Source organism: Ovis canadensis, chromosome 2, assembly GCF_042477335.2.
Source record: "Ovis canadensis isolate MfBH-ARS-UI-01 breed Bighorn chromosome 2, ARS-UI_OviCan_v2, whole genome shotgun sequence".
NCBI lineage: Eukaryota > Metazoa > Chordata > Mammalia > Artiodactyla > Bovidae > Ovis > Ovis canadensis.
In genome coordinates this window covers 124,375,196-124,400,541 of record NC_091246.1, presented here as the reverse complement: position 1 = coordinate 124,400,541, position 25,346 = coordinate 124,375,196, and the positions used below count along the sequence as shown (strand labels likewise).

At 39.8% G+C, this 25,346-nt stretch overlaps 1 protein-coding gene across 4 annotated transcripts in view; it reads right to left on the bottom strand.

Annotated features, from left to right (window-relative positions):
* Positions 1-25,346, bottom strand: part of HIBCH (3-hydroxyisobutyryl-CoA hydrolase) — a 122,993-nt gene that overhangs the window by 3,044 nt on the left and 94,603 nt on the right. For all 4 annotated transcript variants that reach the window (XM_069576997.1, XM_069576998.1, XM_069576999.1 and 1 more), the window contains 6 exons: positions 21,979-22,124; positions 18,664-18,750; positions 14,217-14,275; positions 13,421-13,502; positions 5,167-5,286; positions 651-684 (listed from right to left, as the gene is read on the bottom strand). In XM_069576997.1, coding sequence (XP_069433098.1) covers positions 651-684; positions 5,167-5,286; positions 13,421-13,502; positions 14,217-14,275; positions 18,664-18,750; positions 21,979-22,124 — 528 coding nt within the window. The remainder of the gene's footprint in view (positions 1-650; positions 685-5,166; positions 5,287-13,420; positions 13,503-14,216; positions 14,276-18,663; positions 18,751-21,978; positions 22,125-25,346) is intronic.

The window sequence follows — 25,346 nt, the reverse complement described above, 5'->3', positions numbered from 1 at the left end:
AAATACATGCAGAGGGAAAGAACTCATAAACAGCTATTGTTTATAGGGATATGAGCTCATACATTAAAAAATGATTGCAAATTTGCTAGAACAAAAATCAATTGCTTGCTTTTTCTTAATATTCTGACTGAAGATGACAAGCAAGAATAGAAATTGATACCATTTGCAGATGCTGCTAATTATGTCATGCAGTTTTTTCTCAAGGCAATGTTGAGCTGCTAGGTACAGGCAAAGTGGTAGATGGCAGGGCTCAACATGGCTGGGTTTCACCAAGGCAGTACAAAAGAAAAGCAGGGACTTCAGGGCTTTTTGCAAGAGAACAAAGGCATCTTTCAAAAGCTTCAGCTGCAGAATGAGTTGACAAACCCACACTGCACTCAGCAGAGGTAGTCCGTGTGACTGCTAGGAGCAGGATTACTTCTTATATATAAATTAGGGAGCAGTGACAAGGCTACTGGAATTTTTAAAACAATTCTGGTTTCAAAGATTGATCTTCCCTCATATGTGAGTTGGTAATATTAAAATTTGTTTTCAGTCTTTACAAAAGTTTGATTTTCACTAATAAAACAACTGTCCTTTTTAAACAATATATGCTCAAAAATCCCGTTCCCGTTTCCATAATACCCAAGAAGGAAACAAGTGTCACTTACCTGCCCTAACGCCTTCATGAAAGTCATGGCCTTTCTGAAAGAAAATCAAGATTCAAAGAGGAATTTCTGGGCATCCTCCTTCCTGACGAGCCCTGCTCTTCCACCCCCTTTAGTCCCCACTCTCGTGGCCAACCCTGAGCCACAATATTCAGAGACTGGACCACCTCTGATCACCTCCTCCTATTCTTATTTGCTAAGTACCTCCACTGCTTCAAATCCCCAATCTTATTGAGCTCCAGTGACCTATGACTTTTTCACCATTTGTTCTGGCTTCACTTTGCTCTTCATCCAGCCCAGTTTCCCCAGTTATTTAATGCAGTCATTTTTTTCTTGAAAATGCCCTCATCTCCCTCAAGCCTTTTTCTCCCATTTATTCTATCCTGCCAAAATCTCAGCACCCTACCATGTATCTCTGCCTGCGTTCACACAGCTAAATCTCACTGCAGACGAACCATACAGCTATGACTGGCTCCATAAAAGTCATGATCACAAACCTCAAAGGCACAGAGAACGGCCTCACAATCCGTGCTCTCTCCCCCACTGCTGGATAAGACTTTCACTGTCTTCGTCCTCGCAGTGTCTACCCCTAGGCAAGTTCTACTCTCTACACTAGATTCTCAACTAATGATTTAACCGCCTACACTATATTCTCAGCTAATGACTTAACCTTTATTTTAAAAAAAGAAAGAGAAGCCCTAAGACATGAACATTCTCTTCTTCTCACTATCGAAAAACCTGCAGTCCAACTACAGCTATCTGCACCATGCCTTCCGAGTCCCAACTAAGGCAGAAGGGACCCTCCCCTGCCAAAGGCCAGTCCTCCCCTGCCTTCCCATTCATCTGCCCTCTTCTCAAGGGCTATACCTGAGAAGGTCTCTCTCTCTCTCTTCCTGGCACAGTCAATGTACACAGTATAACTGTGGTTAAGTGCCTACACTTCAACTATCTGGGCTCATCTCCTGGTAACTACATGACCCTGGGCCAGTAATTTCTCTACTTCCCAGTTTCCTTATATGAAATGATAATGCCTCCATCTTCCTGCTAAGCTGCTAAGTCGCTTCAGTTGTGTCCGACTCTGTGTGACCCCATAGCCGGCAGCCCACCAGGCTCTCCCGTCCCTGGGATTCTCTAGGCAAGAACACTGGAGTGGGTTGCCATTTCCTTCTCCAACGCGTGAGAGTGAAAAGTGAAAGTGAAGTCTCTCAGTCATGTCCGACTCCCAGCGACCCCATGGACTGCAGCCTAGCAGGCTCCTCCGCCCATGGGATTCTTCAGGCAAGAATACTGGAGTGGGGTGCCATTGCCTTCTCTGCGATTATTTTATATCAACATCTCAATACAATGTCTGACAGAAAGTAAGTGCTCAGTAAATGTTAACTATTATTAGTAGCATCAACATAATCCTTTTCCCCTGTTGGATCATTTCCAATCATTTACAAACATGTTCTAGTAACTTCCACCTTACAAAATAAAAAAGGAATCTCACTTGATTTCACAGCCTCAGCTTCTACCCTGTTTCTCTTTTAAGAAGAAAAGGCTGTGAACACAGTCTTCGCTTCTTCACATCCCATTTACTCACTTCCCCTCCCCTCCCCAACTTATCACACTGTAACTTTTGCCTCAACACACCCCTGAAATGGCGTGCCTGTACCTTCAGTGTTGCCGCCACATAGTATGCCTTTATTCTTGTCTACCAGAGGCTTCGGCAGCACTCCTCCTCCCTGGGGCACTCCTCTCCTGCTTTTATGACACCATGCTCTTCTGGTCCTCCCGCCTCTGTCCTCCTCCTCTTCCACTGCTCATTTTCCTTCTATACGATCTTCTTCTTGTCATTTAGTTGCTAAGTCATGTCCGACTCTTTGTGACCTCAGGGACTGCAGCACAGCAGGCTCCTATGTCCTACACTCTCTCCTGGAGTTGGCTCAAATTCATGTCCATTGAATCAGTGATGCTATCTAACCATCTCATCCTCTGCTGCCCCCTTCTCCTTTGACCTTCAGTCTTTCCCAGCATCAGGATATGATCTTATCCACTCTAAACTCAACACAGCAGTGCCTAAGCAATCAATTCTGTTAACATATAAGATTCTGGCCCTCCACTGCTCAAAGAACATCCAGTGCCTTCCCATTTTACTCAGAACAAAAGCAAGCAGTTGACATAGCTAAAACAGATGACTACTGTACAAGAAATGTTCAGGGAAGATTACTACCCTACCTACAGCCACATGTTGAAGTGAAGTGAAAAGGAGAGAAAATCGATGAAGTCTTTTATGAATTTAAGTTTCACAGAAACTCATTCGTCTGCCCTGGGTACTGTATGGACATGATCCCATAAAATGCCATGATAGCAATCCTACTCCACGTTCCTGCCTTTCTGGTTGCAGGCCATGAGAATTATGGCACCCCTGCAGCAATCTTATGAAGTCTTATAAAGACCTCCAAGGCCCCTATGCTCTGCACAGCCATTCCCTACCCTGTCAGCTCTGCTCTTTCTCACCCACTGACCACCCCTGCCCCACTCTATCCACGAGGCCACCCCTTACTCCCCTCAGAGCTTTGTACTCGGGTGCCCTCCAGGTATGTGCATGACTAACTACCATACTTCTTTCAGGTTTTCACTCAAAGATCACCATCTCAGTGGGCTCTTCCCTGGACATCCTATCTACAAGTTCAACTTCTGTCCTCCTTATTCCTTACCCTTCTTCCCAATTTACTTTTTCTCCTTAGTATTTATAATAATATACTACATATTAACAAATTTATCTATTTATAGTTTATCTGCCCCACTATAAAGAAAGTTCCATGGGAGGAGGGATATGTCTGTTTTGTTCACCTTATTACCATGCTGAGCCCATGGTAATAAGCACTCGTATTTGTTAAGTAAATAAGTAAATCTCCAAAGTTTTGTTTGTTTTTAAACTGGTGATGTCTTTCAGACTTAAATTTCTAACCCACACCTGTAAACTCCAACTCCTAAATGTGTTTTGTCCTTCATATCCATCAAGGCCTATCTATCTGCTACATCTATCTCAAATCCATTTATTCCCCACCACTGCCACCACTCATGTCTAAGCCACTACTATTTTGCCCCTGGATTACTGCAGTAAATTCATATCTGATCTTCACCCCCACTCTGAAACCCCTCCGACCCCATCATCACTCAGCAGGAATAAATTACCTTCTTAAAACAAATCAAACCAAATCACCCCCTGCTGAAACCCATAAGGCTTTTCAACATGTTCATGTCTCACCCTTCAGGTGACAGGTGAGCTAACATCTCAAGATGTTTTCCTGGACCTACTTATCTAAAGGTTCCCCCATTCCGTCTTTTCCCCACATAATGCTATCACCAACCTTGTATGTTTCCTTTAGAGCACTTACCACAACTGGTGATTATTTTACTTATTTGTCCTTCATAGTCTCAGGAAACCATAAATTACATGAGAACAAGGACATACAACAATGTAACACACAGCACAGTGCCTGGCATATGGCTAGTGTATTTGCTGGGAGAATGACGGGAGGAAGGAACCAATCCATCCAGTCAGTGCGCTAAATGTACAGTGGGAAAGAGGCACTGTGTGAGGTATATTGGGTGGTGGTCAAGACTCTGGCCACCGGGCTTCACCTGCCATGTCTGTGCCACTTAATAGCTGCATCACCTGAGGTAGGTTACTCTTCTATGCCACTGTTTCCTCATCTGCAAAGTGGAAATAATAATAATACCTGCTTTCTAGAGACGGTATAATATTTAATGGAGAGAATGCATATAAAGTACCAAGCACAGTACTGACTTGACCTCATTGCAATTTACATACTATGGAGTAACCTCAAGATATGACTAATAGAGCTTCATTTATGGTTATATGAACTACTTTGAGTATCTTCACAATAATATTCTAGGACATGGAAGTCTATTAGGTATATCTGCTTTCTAGATATTAAACATAATATTTCCTTTAGGCGATGAGTTTATTAATGCAAAGGTTCTCTACACATAATGCAAAAGAGGTAATTTTGCTTTAAAAGAATTTACCTGGAAGAAGAAATCACTATGACTAAAATATTTCATGAAATCAATATTCTATGTGATTATTGCCTATTTTAAGTGTATCCATAATGGTATTTTAATGCTAGTCTATTAACTGAAACACATAACTGACTAATAACTTCCCTTTGCACATTTTATACACATTTAGATTTAGAGAATTTATGCTTCTTGCCTATGCCTGAAAATGGCATATAATTTCTGAAAATGGTTATAATTTCTACTTGAATTTCAAGAGGTCAGAGTCCTTCTTACAATTACATGCAAATGTAACTGCTATTTCATAAAGGCTTAACAATCTAGTATTTCCACACACCTTAAGCTAACTGGCTCACTGTATTTTCACAGAGTAAATTTATACAGTTTCAATTTTCTTATTTATAAATTTTCTATATTTATCATGTTCTATAATGAACATATATGACTTTCACAACTAGAAAATGGAATTACTTTAAAGAAAAATTCTTACCATACAAGCTTGACTCAGCCGATATTCCATAGTTAATACTTCTGGCAAGGTCTTTGAAGACCCCTCCAGGAGTTGCCTTAGTGTGATCTTTAGTGAAGTTGGAGACATTTTATTAATTACCTATTAAAGAAAAAAAAATTTTTTTTACTCGCTTTAACCCAATACTTCCTTTACTTTTAAATAATAAACTAGCTGAGTTTTGATACAAATCACATTAAAATTTGCTCCTTAACAATACCTTCATACAACAAAATCTCACAAAAGTAAGATTATGCCTTAGCCTAATCGTGGCAAAGCACCAAACAAAAGTTTTTAATCCAGTACCACAAAGAAGATCATTTTTTCTTTATTAAAAAAAAATGTATAATGTTCTCTAAAGTTTAAATTCTGTCAAATTTAATCTCACAAGTAGGAACACTAATAGAAATTCAAGTAAACTTAGATCATTTTACTCTTTAAAAATGCACTGAAAAATGGAGCTGATAACTGAAATTAAATAGAGGGTAAAGACAATGAACAGGAACTGAGAGCTTAAGGAGCTAATTAAAGGCAACAAATTGGCTTATTCTTCATCTAACTCAAAAGAATATATACAGGTATAGGAAAAAATATAAATGCATATAATTCTGCTCTCTTCTGATGAAAGACTACAGAATATTCCCAATCTATTAGCATACTATGAGATGAAATTTCTAATCCTTCCATTAAAAACCCCAAATCACTACTTTAAAAGACTGTCTTTGGGGCCTCGCTAGTGGATCAGTGCTAAAGAATCTGCCTGCCAATGCAGGAGACACAGGGTTGATCCCTGATCTCAGGAAGATCCCACGTGCCGCAGAGCAGCTAAGTCCGTGTGCCACAAATGCTGAGCCTGTGCTCCAGAGGCCGGAAGCCACAACTCCTGAGCTCACGTGCAGCAACTAGGGAAGCCTGCACACCCTAGAGCCCGTGCTTTGCAACAAGAACAGGCACCGCTATGAGACACCCACACACAACGAAGAGCAGTCCCTGTTTACCACAACCAGAGAAAAGCCCCTATGGCAACGAAGACCTAGCACAGCCAAAAATAATAAATAAATAACTATACAAAGCGAAGAGTTGACTCATTGGAAAAGACTCTGATGCTGGGAGGGATTGGGAGCAGGAGGAGAAGGGGACGACAGAGGATGAGATGGCTGGATGGCATCACGGATTCGATGGACGCGAGTCTGAGTGAACTCCGGGAGATGGTGATGGACAGGGAGGCCTGGCGTGCTGCGATTCATGGGGTCGCAAAGAGTCGGACACGACTGAGTGACTGAACTGAACTGAGCTGAACTATACAAAAGAAAAAAATTAGCTTAAAATAAATTAATTAAAAAAATAAAAACTTTCTTTGAACTGTTAAAAATGCCATGGAGAAAAGTTTCAGTAAGTTACAGGCAGTATTCATTTAAGAAGTATTCAATGTAGTTTTCAAATTACAGAAGTCAGAGAAGAAGAATAAATCATCTGTTCATACAATAGAAATTATTTAATTATTTAATTTGAATAGCAGATACTTTAAAATACTTGCAAGGCACAAGAGAAATAAACCAGTGCTAAACAGGTCAAAACAAATTATTTGAAAAAGTATAGAAACCATTTTGGTTAGAAGTAATGTTTTCTACAAGGGGAAATGACACTTAGAAAATAAAAAAGTAAGGAATACTAATTAGAGACACTGTATACAGTTGGATTTTTAATTTTTTTAAGAAAAATCTAAAATGGTATATCCAATCACTTTTTAAGAAGTTAATAAGAATAATAACACAGTTAACAGATATCAAAACCACAAAATAACAAACTCCTACATTATAGTTGATTAATGTAAAGAGTGTTTAATGAAATCTCCCATTTGTGGGTCTGCCTCAAATCTTCAGGATACGGTCTTCACATATTTTGAACAGAAATAAATGCCACCATTAAAAGAGAAAAAAGGCAAGTAACAGATAGGAGGAAGATCTATGTAGCTTATGTACTGGATAAAGGACTTAGTATGGATAGAAATATCCACATACATAGAAATAACTCCTACATATTAACAGTAATAATAAAAGATTTAACAGCAATGGCACCCCACTCCAGTACTCTTGCCTGGGAAATCCCATGGACGGAGGAGCCTCATAGGCTATAGTCTATGGGGTCGCTAAGAGTCGGACACAACTGAGCGACTTCACTTTCACTTTTCACTTTCATGCATTGGAGAAGGAAATGGCAACCTACTCCAGTGTTCTTGCCTGGAAAATCCCAGGGACAGAGCCTGGTGGGTTTCCGTCTGTGGAGTTGCACAGAGTTGGACACGACTGACGCAACTTAGGTTTTTGGGTTTTTTTGTTTTTTTTTTGTTTGTTTGTTTGTTTTTCACAAGAAAAGATACCACACAGTCAATAAAGGTATCAATTAATACTCAACCTCATTAGTCATCATGGGAAATGCAAATTAAAACCACTATGCAATGCTATTTTACATATACCAAAGTGACTAAATTGAAAAAGACAAGTAATCTCAAGCATTGGTGAGAATGTAGAGCAACTTACTATGCAATGTAAATTGGTACAACCATATTGGAAAACTTCTTGACAGTAACCAACATAAATGTACATACTGTTAAATTAAATAGAGGCCAACCAACTGAAGTGCCCTTAATGCTTTAGTAGCCTGTAAGCAAACCAAAATCTGAGCCTGTAATGCCTCAAGTTTAAAAATAAAAACTTAAGGACAACCAATCATAAACAGCCAATTTAGGCTTTCCCAAATAAAGCTACTGCTTAAGCTACAGCCAAACAAATAAGCTTTGCTTCCACCTCCTTTCCATAAAAGACTTTGCCCCATTTGCATCAATTTTTGCTCAAATAAACTCTTAAAAATTTTAATATCCCTCAGTGTATCTTTTAACAACACATGTGATTTTGCAGAACTACTCCTAGGTGTATACAGAAATGTGTATCTTTGTTACCAGAAGACATAGACCAAATTGTTCATAGCAGCATTATTTCTAACAGTAAAAAACTACAAATAACCTCAAATGTCTTAGCAAAAGCAAAACTGCAGCAAATTTAATGCCCACTTCTATAGTGCAAACTTTAAAACATAATTTGGCATATCATTTTATTTTTTAAATAATTAGCTTTACTGAAGTATAATTTACATATGATAAAATTCACTCATTTTAAGTGAATTTAGGTCTACAAATTTTGATGTATACAGTTGTACAACTACTTCCACAAAAAAGATACAGAACATTTCCATCACCCCAAAGAGTTCTACTTCCCTCAATTCTACCACTGAGCAACAGTTTTCTGTGCCTACAGTTCTGGCTTTTCTGGAATTTCATAAAAATACAGTCATACATTAAGTAATCCTCTGTGTCTGCCTTCTTTCACTTGGCATATTGCTTCTGAAATTCATCCAAGCTTTTAATGTACCAACTCATCCCTTCTTATAGTTGAATATAATATTCCACTGTATGAATTTATCACAATCTGTTTACTCATTCAACAGCACCAGGGATTGGATTGTTTCCAGTTTGGGGCAACTATAAAGTTACTATGTACATGTAAGTACAAGCACCTGTGTAGACATATGTTTATATTTTTCTCTGGTAAATCCTTAAAAGCAGGATTGTTGGATTTTTCCAGTAAGTGTGCATTTAACTCCATAAGAAACTGCCAAACTGCTTTCCTGCCGGAAATACGTGAGATGCAGGTGCTCCGCATCTTCACCCACACTAAGTGTTGGTGCTGTCACCTTTTAAGTCTTAGCCATTCTAATAGATGCTCAGCAGCATCGCATCATGGCTTTAATCTGCATATTCCTAAAGATTAAAGACCTTGAGGGACTACCCTCGTGGTTCAGTGGCTAAGGTTCCATGCTTCTAATGCAGGGGCCCTGGGTTCAGTCCCTGGTCAGGGAACTAAGAATCCATCAGGCCGAAACTAAAACCCAGCACAGATAGATATATTTTTTTAATAATAATAAAGATGCTGATCATTTTCTCATGTGCTTCCTATCCGTTCACATATCTTCTTTGGTGAAATGTCCACATTTCCCATTTTTAGTTGTGTTTACATTCTTACATCATACGAGTTCTTCATATATGGTGGATTTAAGTCTAGTTATAAGATACATGTCTTACAAATATTTCCTCCCAAAGTGTTGCTTCATTTTCCTGATAGTGTCTTTCAAAGAGGAAAAGTGTTTGACTGTAATAAAGATTTATCAACTTTTTTTCTTTTGCTATTCCAGCTTTGCACATTTAAAGAAAATCTTACCTAACCCAAAGTTACCAAGATTTTCTCCTATGCTTTCCTTTAGAGTGGTACAGTTTTAGCACTTACATTTGTAATCTATTTTGAACTGCATCTGGTGTGAAGGAGCTCAAAGCATGTTACCCCAAGATATGCCACCTTGGCATACTGATTATTTTGAGTAAAAGGCATTTGGGAAACAATAGGTATAAGAAGGGCACTCTGACCCTCCTTTTCTTCCTGAAAGCAGGAGATGCAACCCCCATGTGAAAGGTACCCTCCCTGTGCCAGGAGGAAGGAAGAAATCCTGATCACCAGAAACAGGGAGTTTGGGGCCAATGCATGTGTGCTAAGTCGCTTCAGTTATATCTGACTCTCTGCGACCCCATGGAGTGTAGCCCGTTAGGTACTTCTGTCCATGGGATTCTCCAGGCATGAATACTGGAGTGGGTTGCCATTTCCTTCTCCACTGGGGCCAATAAATCTGTACAAATAAGCCTTGTTTACTTCTTCACCATGTACTACTCCTAACCAAAAGTTCTTTGTCTTGTCAATTCTTTACAAATTTATTCTTTTTTTATCTAAAAGGTATGAAAGCTTCCTGCTCTGGTCATCCCTCACATCTTCATTCTCTTGTACAGACATCCATGTATCTGTAAAAATTTAATAAAATCTGTATATTCTTTTCCCATTGATCTGTCTTATGTCAGTGTGACTCTCAGACCAGCCAGAGAACCTAAGAGGATAGAGGATTTTTTCCTCCCTACAAGGGCAAAGTAAGAGCCAATAACCTTTTTTTTTTCCTTGCATATGGATATCCATTTGTTTCAGAGCCATCTGTTGAAAACGCTTTCTTCTCCCCACTGAATTATCCTGGGAGTTCAGAGCAAGTTTCAATCTAGTATTAATTTATCCCCACTGCTCAAGTGTAAACCTTCTGGCTCATGGCAGACCTGTGTGAGCCTTGCTAACTATTCAAACTATTGTTTTCCTGTGACTCTTTCCCTGGTCTTGTGGAGTTTTACCTGTAACGTTTACAGATCAATATCCTGGAAATTCCTCCAAGAAGAAAGCTAAATCAATCTTAGGCCAGTGGTTTTAAAATAATATGGCTAGTTGCTTTTCTGTACTGCCTTAAAGTGGTGCTATATAGCCTATGAGATAATATGCTGCCCCATGACTGCTTTCAAATGAAACTGCCAAGTGCATACTTAACATTCTTGCATGGGGGCAGGCGAAGGGGGGACAGGAATGCTGGCTTCTGTGTTGCTCTGAAACCAACAAAATCAACTTCCAAGTCAGAATCCTTGAAATATAAAATGATTACCTACGTTTATGCAAACATTTCTGAGAGTTATTAATGCTAACATTATTTTTGTGAATTAGGGAAACATATGGCTGTTTTGGGCTTCCCTTGTGGTTCAGCTGGTAAAGAATCCACCTGTAATGCGGGAGACCTGGGTTCAACCCCTGGGTTGGGAAGATCCCCTGGAGAAGGGAAAGGCTACCTACTCCAGTATTCTTGCCTGGAAAATCCCATGGATGGAGGAGCCTGCTGGGCTATAGCCCATGGGGTCACAAAGAGTCTCACACCACTGAGCAACTTCACTTTCACTTTCATTTTGAAAGTTAATAAAATCCCCATACTAAATAAGATCCTAAGTGACAAATTAACATTCCCTCAAGAATGAAGAAATGTTTTCATCTTTACAGGTAAGATTTAACTTAAATTTTTGTCAGTAAGTTATCTGACAACTGAAATGCTATACCTATAAATTGAAAAATACTATCAGATAATGAGAAACCACATTTTCTTTTCAGGATAAGGAAACATCTTTTTCTTTCCTTTGTCTAGAAGTCTAAAATAAACCAACTTTAACAGTCACATGACTGTTCCACAAACGTCAGTATCCAATGTGCACTCATTTACACAAAAACAGCTTTTCTCCTGCGGTCACAAGGAGAGTCATGTTGAAGAAAGACGGAAGTGTACTAACACTGGTGTTAGCACTCACCTATGGCTGAAGATGGAGCCTCTTGCTGGTTTTAAAGGGGTCACTTTCTTATTAAACTTTCTGCTAAAAAGACCATATTCTGACGTGTTGCAAGTTTAACAGAACTTACATTTTAATGTCACAACTGCAATAAATTATAAGGTTGACTGTTGTCCATCAATCCAGCCCTTATAAAAATGTCCCTGAACATTTCTCCCTCAAGACAAAAAGGACTACTGGAGATGAAGCATGCTCATGAAGTCCTTCTCTATTCCATTCAAAGAACCTAAAAACAGCTTAGCTTTGCTGTCACTATGCAGTGGGTAGACAGGGTGTTGGGAGCCAGCGTGAGGAACTCCACCCATGGCAAAGGTCATGAGGAAGGAAGCTTGGCATATGCAAAGGCGTGATCAAGCCTCAGGAAACCCCCTGTTCCCGAGCATCTACCCCCAAAATCAGAGTATTTTACGGGGAGCGCTCCCCCATAACCATTTCTCTCAGAGAAGGAGTTAACTTGCAGCTCCAGTTAATAAAAATTCCTGGGCGTGACAAGAGTGTTTCAACTTACGAACTCTGAAGGTTCTCTGGCCTGCCTGATCAGGCTTGTCCAGCCACATGTGATTGTTTACAGCCTCCCAACTGTGAGAGGCACAGGATGTTTTAAAACTTTCTAAATACAGACTCTTTTGAGAAGTTAGAAGATCATCAGTATAGTATTAATAGGCTGATTAGGAATTATATTGGTGAAGGGTTTTTTCCATTTGTCATGCCAATAATTACTGCTGATTCCCTGCCCTGGGTGTGACAAGGATGTCTCAGGTCAAACCTCTCTGCTGACAGACTAGCTTGTGTGACAGCCTCTCAGCCATAAACAGCACAGAGAGTTTGGAGTATTAGCATAGGGCTTTTTTCATTGATGAGTCAATGATTGCCATCCGGCCTCCATATCCTTAGGCACCTGAGAATACATTGATTTGGAATATATTTGGAATATAGAAAAGGAAATATAGTAGTTTTTTGATGTTAGCAATACTAGACTTTTGAGTTAATGAATCTTTTGTTATAGATCACTGTACTTTGTTATAAATCACTGTGTCCTTGCTATGCAAAAATGTAACTTTATCACTATCTTAAGACAAAATAGATCTTAAGGGAAACATTGGTGAAGGGTTTACATTTGTTGAGCCAATATTTGCTGCTAAATCTCCATATTCCTGCCCTTATAATGAATATAACTAACATATAGGAGAAATAAGTATTAACCTTTAAGATTAATCATGTTAAACCTTAGGTTAAATAAATTCCTTTCTTGATTGTAACTCACTACACCCTCACCCTATAGGAATGCAACTTTATTTGGAGGGTGGCGCCTGATTTAAGAAAAAATCACCCCTGGAAAAATAAGTTTTCTGGTTAACTGACCGGTATCAGAAAGGGCCATAAAATGTCAGCAGACCTCATGGCTAAAAAATGATGAAACTCATAAGACCTTTGTATAATTTTATATGAAGCACCTGATTTTGACAAGGGTCAGGTCTGCTGACTCCCGCGTGACTCTGTATTCATCCCTATGTACAACAAAAAGGTATATAAACAAACCTGAAAAATAAAGAAATCAGCTCAGTTTCTGGAAAGACTGATTCCCCCGTGTCGTTTCTTTCTCGCTCCCCGTTTTCCTAGCTGAATTCAGCCTCTTTTTCTACTACACTATCTGTTTCTAATCTCCCTCTATATCTGTAATTAAATAAGTTTTTTCCAGGACGCCGACTCCGTCCCTACCTTCGAATTACCCTGGATCCACCGGGGCTGGACCCCGGCAACAGGGCATCTGAGTTTAGGTAAAGGCTCTGTGGAACTACTCTCCGATGCTCAATGGAGCTCAGAAAAAACGCTGTGCAGTGGGCCACATCCCCAGCACAGAGCTCTGACACCCCCAGAGACTGCTCTGTCACAAGCTCACCACACTCCAGGCAGAGACAGTCTGTGTGTTACCTTCAGCTGCTCCAGGGCAAAAGATGAACCGTCTTGCTGTAAATTGTCAACAATCTGTTCCACAGTATTAGCTGAGAACCAACTATTAAAAAAAAGGAAACATATGACTTCAACAACATGCAAGCGATTTCTTCTTTCCATGATAGCAACGAATCTAAACATAGATTTCCCTTAAACCTTATTTCAAAAATGAAAAAATTTCCAACCTATACTACAGGATGATGAAATAAAATACTGCTTCTCTGGGTATGTGTTTGCAACCTACCTTCACTAATATGAATATAGCCTAAATTTCTCTTCTGCTTTCTTAAATCTATTCTATATACATAAATGATGTCTGAACTATAAAAAAACTGATGCTTCTAAAGTATAAAGATAGTTGCCTTATATTCCAGTGGTTTTTCCCTCCTCTTACGTTTCAGTCAGTCTGTCGGTCTCGCAAACACTGCACAAAACGTTTTGCTGATCAGCTTGATAAGACCTTCAGAAAAGATGACTTCACGAAGATAACAGATAAGTTAATTATTTTCTAGCCTCTCTTCCTCATTAAAGAAAAAGAAAGATGTTTTGTGATCAAATGAAACAACATGATAGATTACTTAAATATAATGAATTTATTTCCCCCTGAAAGAGTGGACACGAAGCCACTTTCAAAGGTAAGTGAAAATAAAAACACTATGTTACCTGATCTCAGAATTCGGTGCACTGTCAAACAGCACAATTACAGTGTCAGTAAATTCAGTTTAATATAGTCTTTCCAAAGGAACAGACATAATTGAGATCTCTCTTTAAGTACCTGTTTATTTTGTCCATGTGTTCCTCAAGTATAAAAGGCTTGTCTTGATCAATCTTTGACTGTTTGAAAAGAAAACCTTTAATTAATTTGAAGTAATACAAATCTTTGTAAAATCTTTAAAATTTTCACCATTTTAATGATATATTTTGAGGGAAATTATAACTTTCAGTCAAAATTACATCCAGTCTCATAAATAACTACCACTGTATGTTCAAAAGTCAGACTATGTATTATTCCAGACTAACACTTGATAAAAGTATCAACAGCTAAAAAAAAGTTCTTGTATTTTTATTTGTAGGCAGTATACATGATGATATCATCATCAAAGTGTGTCAGTGAATTTAAGGATTGCAAGGGACCTGAGAAGTCATCCTGCCCCAATTTCTGATACACAAATTCCTACCACATCTCTGATGTCCCCAGAGCATTGACCTCCAGGGGGAAAAACACTACCTCAGAAAGGAACTCATGAGTGTATGAAAAACTATAATTAGGATTAAAAAAAAAATCTGGACCAAAAATCCGCCCTCTCCTGTTATAGTGCTAGTTCTTGCACAGTGCAGTTTTGAGTCCCCTTACAATCCAGAGCTGCCTGTGTACAAGTCCCAGTTTATTCTCCAAGTGTGGCACAGTACCTTAGCTGCAGGTGTGGCTGAATCACAGCACAGTACAACAAGGCTCTGCACACCCCTGCTTGTTTTGGAAACAATGCTTTATATAACAGGACTAACTGTTAGGGGAAGCACACTGACTGGAACCGCCCACCCTGGCTAGGCACCACCGTAACCAAGTGTGTGAGATGTTTTAGGACAGGAGGTCCTAGTAAGGAACACAGAACTAATAAGTTACTACCAACCAGCAGAGTTCAGAAAAGATCAAAAGGAGGTGCCACGTGTGCTACCGCCTCCCAGAATCCTTCTCACTGGCATCCACCTTGGTTGAGCAATGTGTACCCCACCAGCAAGGACTCTGAATCAGAGAGACTGGCCAAAGACAGCCCAGAGACTAGCCCCATACCATAAACCCAAGACTGCGAGCCGCGAGGCAGGGCCACTCTGGGCTCCTTTACCCTACCACTCTCTGTCCGGGCACCCCTTGCCAGTAAAATCTCTTGCTTTGTCAGCACGTGTGTCTCCTCAGAAATTCATTTCTGAGTGTTAGACAAGAGCCCCCTCTCAGGCCCTGGAAGGGGTCCCCCTTCCTGCAACAACTCTGGCTTAGTTTCGGGGCAGTCTTCTTATGCTACTGGTTTCCACTGAACAGTTAAGACTTTCTTTAAACTGGTGCCATTGTAGGCTACATTTCTCCCATCCTGTACTTATGAATTTAGTACCCTCGACTGAAATTCAATTAACTCTATTGTGACATTGTGATTTAAAATAAAAAACATGTATCTGGTCTTCACCCATATATTTGGCCGTTTATTCCAGGCTCACAGTTCCGAAAACCCATGGAAATCCCTAAGTGGAGCATCTTTTGTTATAATATGTGGTCTTTTGTCCTTAGTTCCTGAAATGAAGGTGAAATGGGTGTCTTCTGTTATTCACAAGCCCTTTTCAATCACACCTTTGTTTATGTTCCTGAGGAAAGCCCCCAGGTGCCAGGGGAACCAACCAAGGGAACTTTGAGTCTCATCCCTCACTGTCCACACTCTCCCACACCTCCCCCTTGTCCACCTCTAATGAAGGGAAAGAGGCTGGAAATTGAGTTTGATCACCAGTGGGCAATGATTTAATCAACTGTCCCTACGTAGTGAAGCCTCCGAAGAAAAAACTCCAAAGGACGGGGTCTGGAAGGCTTCCCAGGTGATAAACATGCAGGGAGAGTGGCTCACCCCAGCTTCACGAAGACAGGGCTTCTGGGCCTGGGGCCCTTCCGGAGCTCACCCAGTGTGTTTGTCCATTGAGCTGTGCATTCATATCCTTCATTGTGTGCTTTATAATAAACCAATAAATGTTATATGTGCCCCTGAGTTCTATGAGTCATTCTAGCAAATTATCAAAGCCGAGGAAAGAACCCCAGTTTACTGCCAGTCAGTGAGAAGCACAGGTGACAACCTGAGACTTGTAACTGGAGTCTGAAGGGCGGCCCATCTTGTGGGACCGGGCCTGTGAGTGGTGTGATCTGATGGTAACCTCAGGCAGGTGGTGTTAGCACTGCAATGAGTCATAAGACACCCCGCTGGTGTTGTACAGAACCGCCCAATACGTGGAAAGCAAACACATGTGGTGTCAGGCGTGTTATGAACACGGCAGTAATGAGAGAATAAAGGAAACACATGGAATGCTTCCCCACATACCGATCAAATTTCATAGTTTTACTATTAAACATATTACTCTGAACTGGAAGCACTTTTTTTTTCTTAGTTTCAAATCAATCTGATCAAAATGCCATCAACATTCTTATCCAAATAACTAGAAAGAAAACCACTGAATAAGGCCAAGATGACTTTACTTACAGACCAACAGCTACAGACTTATCAGAACTCTCTGGTAAGGCCCTTCAGCCTCCACATACTATAATCCATCCCACATTTATCCAACTTGACAACATAAGGGACTGTCAAATGCTTTGACAAACTCCGATGAAACGCTCACATGCTTGCATGCATAGTCACAGCACTAAGTGTTCACGGCCCATGACTCTCTACTCATGGTTTTCAGTTCTGGGTGATTTTGGGGTGAGGGGGAATGATTTCTCTAAATATTTCCTGTCCTCTATTACACATTCCTGACAGTTACAATATTGGGCCTCCTGGAATAATCCTCTTTTCTCTTCATTTTTCATCGTATTATCCTCTTAGAGTTTTCCTCATCCACCAAGTTTAGTCTAATCGATTGTGGGTTTTTCTTCTCCCTTTCACTGTCATATTTTAAATATCTCTTTTATTCTTCAACTATTTCTCTTAGTAACAACTGTTCTTATTTCACAGATAAAATATGTTTCTCTTATCTGAAGATTAAAAAAAAAAACAACACAGCCAAATCTATAATTGCTTCATTTCCTTCTCCTTGCACTGTCTACTCCCTTCGAGTACCTTTTTTGGCCAATCTCTGTTTTTTAATGCCTGACAATCCTTGTTTTTCTGTGTGAGGCACTAAAATTTAGAAGCTTTGTAATGTCAATTGCAATGATAGAAGTGTCAAATATCTATACATTATGAGATGATCACACAAAGGCCCGAATGTTTCTTTCATTAGAAAGGTCCTCGAATGTCAATAGCTACACGTTTTCTTTTGCTTCTAATGAATTGCTTGGGAGTGGGATGGTGCTATGGACTAAATGTTTGTGTCCCCACAAAGCTCACATTGAAACCCTAACCCCAGTGTGATGGTATGTGGGGGGTGAGACCTATGGGAGGTATCTAAGTCAAGAGGATGGAGCCCTCGGGATGGGATTAGTGCCCTCATACACAGAGCCCTGACGGAGATCACTTTCTCTCTCTGCTGTGTGAGGATACAGAACAGAAAAAGGGCCCTCACCAGGAACCTAATCAGCTGGCACCTTGATCGTGGACTTGCCAACCTCCAAAACCGGGAGAAACTTCTGTTGTTTAAGCCACAGGTCTACAGCAATTTTGTTATGGCTGCCCAAACTAAGATAGATGGTATGTAAGAATTCTAGGAGTCAACCAGGAAGAGAGGCCAGCATTCTTCCCATTTAATATGTTCTGCATCTTTTCAGTAGAACACCTCATCTACCCTGCCCTTAGCCAGTGAGGCCCTGTCAGAGGCCCTGGTACCTACAAAGAGTCTACAGCAAGAATTGGCTTGCTTACTGGCCTCCCCCATTGAAGGATAAGTAGCTGCCCTCATCCTTCCACTTTCAAGCTTCCAAAATAGTGACATCTCATACTTGCCACTGTCTCCTCTTCTGCTCTGCTTCTCTTTGTGGATTCCTGCCTTTTCTATTCCTTCATGATAATTTTAGTGGGGTTCAGGAGAGAGCATATATTCAATCTATTGATATCATTTTTAACTATTAGTCATGTCGCATGTTTATAGATTCTCAGTGCTCAAAAGAAAACTTAAGGTAGACTACATAAGCAATTAAAAGAAAACACTGCAATGTACTTCATTATTATATTCAGACAGATACCAAACTTTCACTTTAGCAGCTCCACAAGTAGCATCTACATTGAACTTACATTATAGAAAAGTCACAGTGTGTTGTAACAGGCCCTTGCAAGGGCCAGTCACAAGGCTATGCCTTGAAATTCACCAGCAATGAGAAAACAAGCCATGTAGTTGCAGGTAAAGAAGTCATCTTCTCAGATGCCCATCCTAACAATTGTGAAATACTGACACTCCCATCAGGTTTTAAAGTAAATAAATACCAGTGGGTTTATTTATAGTCACAAACTATAATATTCATCAACTTCTAATTTTTCAGTCACTTCCCCTTTCCCATGAATTAAAATCTGAGGTTAGAATACTGATAAGATTACCTTTGCATGGTAAGCTTCTAAGACATCTGCAATATTTTCTTTTGAAGGAGATTTCAGGGCTAACAAATCTTCTTCTAACATGCCCAACTACAGGTGGAAAAAAAGGAAAACATTTAAAAACCCATAGAAACACAATTTTTTTTTTAAAGAAACCTTATTCTTTCATAAAAATCCTTGTCTTAAAATTATGACACTCGCTTTTCAGCTGAGTCAATGAAGGCAATTTTCACTGAAGCTGCAGGCACACACGTTCCCACAAAGCAAATGCTGCCTTGCAAGGAATGGATAAAAGATGAAAGGAAAAAAAAAATGAAGAGGAGAAATAGAGACATTCATCTTTGTTTCCTTCTGGTTATTGAGCACTGCTACTGCAAACCAAAGATCTGAACTATAAATTTTACTTTAGTCAGCTTTAATTAGAAACCGCCACTTGTGACTCACAGTTACTGAGGTCAATGCGCAGCTCTATAATATGGCCACAGTTAGCTCTTGCAGCTGTTAACGTAGCTGATGCCATCTTGCGCCCAGGCAGGTTCTTCTGCTCTTCCACCGACCCTGCCAGGACTGTGCTGCGCAGGAACTCCGTCTCTATCAAGCACTCTGTAGTTAACAGACCTCCCTTAATAATCATTGAGGCCAGGTGGTCTCCATGCTCTGTTAAGTCCCCAGACGATGATGAAGACTCCCGCTAACATATTCCCAGTGCCCAAGAGATGCCATGGAATTCGTGTGTGTGTGCCAAGTTGCTCCAGTCGTGTCTGACTCTTTGCGACCCCATGGACTGTGGCCCGCCAGGCTCCTCTGTCCATGGAATTCTCCAGGCAAGAATACTGGAGTGGGTTGCCATGCCCTCCAAGGGATCTTCCCAACCCAGGGATCGAACCCACGTCGCACATCCCTTTCAATGGCAGGCAGGTTCTTTACCAGTAGCACCACCTGGGAAGCCCACCATGGAATTCCCCAGGCAAGAATACTAGAGTGGGTAGCCATTTCCTTCTCCAAGGGATCTTTCCAACCAAGGATAGGACCTGTGTCTCCTGCATGACAAGCAGATTCTTTACCACCTGAGCCACCAGGGAAGCCCAGAAATGAATTAACCATCCATAAATCCTGATCTAGGAATGCATGTCCTGTTTCCAAGCACACACCTCCAGACCCAAAGGTCAACTATAAAACCGTCCCAGTGGCTCCTCAGCTGTGAATGCTGCCAGATCACGGTCTGCCTGATCCCACCCTGAGAGTACGTTACCCTATAATAAACTGATCCAATGATTATATGGAGACATCTGCCTCATTTTTTTTGGTCTCAAGATACTGTCCCAGTTTGGTGGGTACTTTTTGTTCCCTCTATCTTCCAACAGCTCTCCATCTATATCCCTCACACACCTCTTCCTAAGCTCAGCCAAATGGACTTGTTACTGTTTCTAAAACAAAGCTAATGCTTTCCTACCCTATGGGCTTGCTCATTAAAGCTTCCTCTATCCAGAAAACCTTCTCCTGACTTAAGGCCCAGTTGACCTGTTAAGATTCAAGTTGAACTGCAACCTCTAAGAGGAAATTTTCAGTCCTTTTTTATAAGCAACCTCTTCCTCCTCTCAGTCCATTGAATCCTTTCTTTGTATTCTGTCTGTAGACTTATCATACTTTACTCTGTCAGACGATACAGGTGGATTTTTATCTCTTTTGCCTCTAGCTCCATTCTCAATGTATACTACTCATTTCTATTATCTGCTTCAGGCCCTGTAAATGGTAGCCTACGCACTGCAGATATTACTGGGCAGACTGACAAAAAAAGGAAGGGTTGTGGATCAGTTCTCCCCACCAGCCTTAACCAAATTCCACTATGTCCCTCCAGAATAGATAACAGAGTGCCCCTGTTTGCTCCCTGTTACAGCTTGGGAAAGAATGAGACAGCCACCTACTCAATGTGACTGAAGATGCCAATAAAGATCTGAAAATTCAGGCAAATGTGATGAAAGGCCCTCATGTCAGCACTACAGGGGCAACCTTCAACTTTGTATACTTTCATACATTTTAATAACATTCCCTCCCCTATCCCCTAACATCCTGCCCTCAAGATCAGAAATTTCTGGAAAGCTGACTTCCCACAGTTCTAGGAGTTGGGAGAGATTAGTCAATATATTCTACCCACCCACGTGGTTCAGGCATTATACAAGCCAGTTGAATCAGACTGAGCTAACTAGTTGAAGAATAAATCTCAAATCTCTTGCTGAGAATTCTGAGCCAAAACCAACTTGAACTGTGGTTTCTGTTACATGTAACACAATGAGTTTCAACTGCTATGGTAAAACTGCTGTCCTCACTTTGGAGATGGGAAAACTGGAGCTAAAGAGGCTAAATTCAAGCTAGGATTTAAAACCAGACTGTCCATCTGCACGTCCTTTGCCACTATGTTATCCTGTGCTAAGAAAACTGACCATGCGGCTTAAAAAAAAAATTCTAAGACCAAGATAAGAAATATGGGTTCCTTACAACAAATACCCTTTTAGAAGAGTTTTTAAGATCATATTTTACAAACTTTTAAATGCACTGGGGAAACTAACAAGAGAACCTTTCAAAAATATTTTTACAAAAGCCACTGTTATCGTTCAGTTGCTAAGTCGTGTCCAACTCTTTGAGACCCCATGGACTGCAGCTCACCAGACTTCCCTGTTCTTCACTATCTTTCAGAGTTGGTTCAAACTCATGTCCATTGAATTAGTGATGCCATCCAACCATCTCTTCCTCTGTCACCCCCTTTTCCTCCTGCCTTCAATCTTTCCTAGCATCAGGATCTTTTCTAATGAGCTGGCTCTTCATATCAGGTGGCCAAAGCATTGGAGTTTCATCTTTAGCATCAGTCCTTCCAATGAATATTCAGGGTTGATTTCCTTTAGGACTGACTTGTTTGATCTCCTTGCTATCCAAGGGACTCTCAAGAGTCTTCTCCAGTACCACAGTTCAAAAGCATCAATTCTGCAGCATTCAGCCTTCTTCTTTTATAAATTCAGATTTTTATATATTTCTTAAAATTACTTTTTTTTTTTTACACAGACTATAATTATTCATTAAAAGATACTCACTAGAGGTAGGCAAAACAGCCCTGGATCTAGATATAATTATCTCCATTTTGCATACGAGAAAACTGGGGATTGAAGAGCTTAAGCACCTTCTCCAAGGTCACACAGCTTGAAGGGCAGATGCAGGGTTCAGACCCATGTTTGCCAAAAGCCTGTTATCCCAAACACTTATACCACCTCCCCATGCAATATGAGTTATTCCAACAACACAAAGTGCAGCCATCCAAGTAATTACCTTTTCAAAATCTACAAAGTGTGTAGCAATTCCTGCTGTGTACACATCTCTTCCTTTCAGTCTGAATCCTGTTAATGCAAGGAAGTACCCAAGTTTTCCTTGAAGTCGTGGCAAGAAATAACCTCCACCCACATCAGGGAATAGCCCTGTAAAAACGAAAAAAGATAATGATTCAAATGAAAGAGATAACTGCAGCTCTCTTACTTTATATCAAAGAGCCATTCTTCTCTGGAGTCTGAATCTATATTAAAAATATTATTACTATACCATGGTACTATAACGCAACACATACAACACAACCAATATCACAAAAGACGTGCTATAAATTGTGCTAACTTAATTGGGATATCTTTTTTTTTTTTTGCCCTTTACAAATTTTAAGTTTATTACAATTGCTGCTAAATTTGGAAATGCTTTTCTTCAGTTTGATTATTTTCAGATCATAATACAATGGAATCATAAATCCAAGTGGAAATTTTCTCATTTAAGAGATTCAACCCACTTTCCATGAAAACCCAAGAAAGCCCGAGATATTACGTGTTTTTAAAGCAAATATGATCACCATTAGTATTCCCCATTTTCTTTCAGAGTCAATCTAAATACAACACCAGGGGATATAGTTTCAAGGGGTTTTTTTTCTTTTTTTGTTTTTTGTTTTTCCAACACCACAGTTCAAACTCATCAATTCTTCGGCGCTCAGCTTTCTTTACAGTCCAACTCTCATATCCATACATGACCACTGGAAAAACCATAGCCTTGACTAGACGGACCCTAGTCGGCAAAGTAATGTCTCTGCTTTTTTTTTTATTTTTATTTTTATTTTTACTTTATTTTACTTTACAATACTGTATTGGTTTTGCCATACATTGACATGAATCCACCACGGGTGTACATGCGTTCCCCAACATGAACCTCCCTCCCACCTCCCTCCCCATAACATCTCTCTGGGTCATCACCATGCACCAGCCCCAAGCATGCTGTATCCTGTGTCAGACATAGACTGGTGATTTGATTCTTACATGATAGTATACATGTTACAATGTCATTCTCCCAAATCATCCCACCCTCTCCCTCTCCCTCTGAGTCCAAAAGTCTGTTATACACATCTGTGTCTTTTTTGCTGTCTTGCATACAGGGTCGTCATTGCCATCTTTCTAAATTCCATATATATGTGTTAGTATACTGTATTGGTGTTTTTCTTTCTGGCTTACTTCACTCTGTATAATTGGCTCCAGTTTCATCCATCTCATCAGAACTGATTCAAATGTATTCTTTTTAACGGCTGAGTAATACTCCATTGTATATATGTACCACCGCTTTCTTATCCATTCATCTGCTGATGGACATCTAGGTTGTTTCCATGTCCTGGCTATTATAAACAGGGCTGCGATGAACATTGGGGTACATGTGTCTCTTTCAATTCTGGTTTCCTCGGTGTGTATGCCCAGCAGTGGGATTGCTGGGTCATATGGCAGTTCTATTTGCAATTTTTTAAGGAATCTCCACACTGTTCTCCAAAGTGGCTGTACTAGTTTGCATTCCCACCAACAGTGTAGGAGGGTTCCCTTTTCTCCACACCCTCTCCAGCATTTATTGCTTGCAGATTTTTGGATCACAGACATTCTGACTGGTGTGAAGTGGTACCTCATTGTGGTTTTGATTTGCATTTCTCTAATAATGAGTGATGTTGAGCATCTTTTCATGTGTTTGTTAGCCATCTGTATGTTTTCTTTGGAGAAATGTCTATTTAGTTCTTTGGCCCATTTTTTGATTGGGTCGTTTATTTTTTTGGAATTGAGCTGCAGGAGTTGCTTGTATATTTTTGAGATTAGTTGTTTGTCAGTTGCTTCATTTGCTATTATTTTCTCCCATTCAGAAGGCTGTCTCTTCACCTTGCTTATATTTTCCTTTGTTGTGCAGAAGCTTTTAACTTTAATTAGATCCCATTTGTTTATTTTTGCTTTTATTTCCAGTATTCTGGGAGGTGGGTCATAGAGGATCCTGCTGTGATTTATGTCGGAGAGTGCTTTGCCTATATTCTCCTCTAGGAGTTTTATAGTTTCTGGTCTTACATTTAGATCTTTAATCCATTTTGAGTTTATTTTTGTGTGCAGTGTTAGAAAGTGATGTAGTTTCATTCTTTTACAAGTGGTTGACCAGTTTTCCCAGCACCACTTGTTAAAGAGATTGTTTTTACTCCACTGTATATTCTTGCCTCCTTTGTCAAAGATAAGCTGTCCATAGGTGTGTGGATTTATCTCTGGGCTTTCTATTTTGTTCCACTGATCTATATGTCTGTCTTTGTGCCAGTACCATACTTCAAACTTTTCATGTTTCATTTCTATAGAAGACAATAAAGGATTTGATGACACAGTGTTTTACATGTAAGTACTTGATAAATATTACCTAAATTTCTTATCTCAACTACTACTTTTTAAGAATCTCCAATGTAGGTAAAGACTGAAAACAAATATTTCCTGTCCAAACGATTAGCACAGAAAAAAATGTAACCTGTGGCTATTATGTGATAAATTATTATTACCATTTAATCAATTTCTAAACAGTCAAATATCTAATATTCAAGGTACTTAAAGTGATGTGATAACCATTAGTTCGAGTAAATGAACAAGTTTATACCGAATCAACAGAACTTGCACCTATTCTTTTCTTAATCATGAGTATTTTAAAAATTCCCTTATTCTCTCTACTGGCAACAACTAAAAACACCAGATATGCAAATATTTGTCAATATACTACTTTTTGGTGTTTAAGAGCTTCCTAAACAAGTTTGACTCCCTAGGTTTAAAAGCTATCTATTTCAAAATTGCTTCAATTAATTAAGCTGAGATAAAAATACAAGTATTCAAATTCTTTCCAGGTCCACTTGCCAAAAAGTTCCTAGCATCAGTGGCATGTTACTGTAAATAGAAATATCTCTTAACATCTCAAACAACATAGGTCTAAAGTTGAATTCATAACCCCTGCCCACCCCCGCCAACACTGTCATCCAGGATCACCCACCCCAATAAAGGGTACAACTATCCAGACTCAAACCTCCTCCTGTACCACCCCCTTAACCCTCCATCAACAACTATGATGTCGCTTCCTCCTCTAGACAGTTCTCTACACAACAGCCAATGATCTTTTTAATAACAAAAATCTTTTTTTAATGCTCTTGTCTGATTGAATTTTTAAAATTATCTTCATAATGCAAATTTTGATGAGTCTTGCATTCTATTGCTTAAAAGTCTTCCATGACTGCCCATTTCTTTTAGGTTAAAACTAACACCTTTATCCGTCTTCAAGACCCCTTATCACTTTCTCAATTACATCTCTTACCACTCACTCACTATACCCCAGGCATTTTG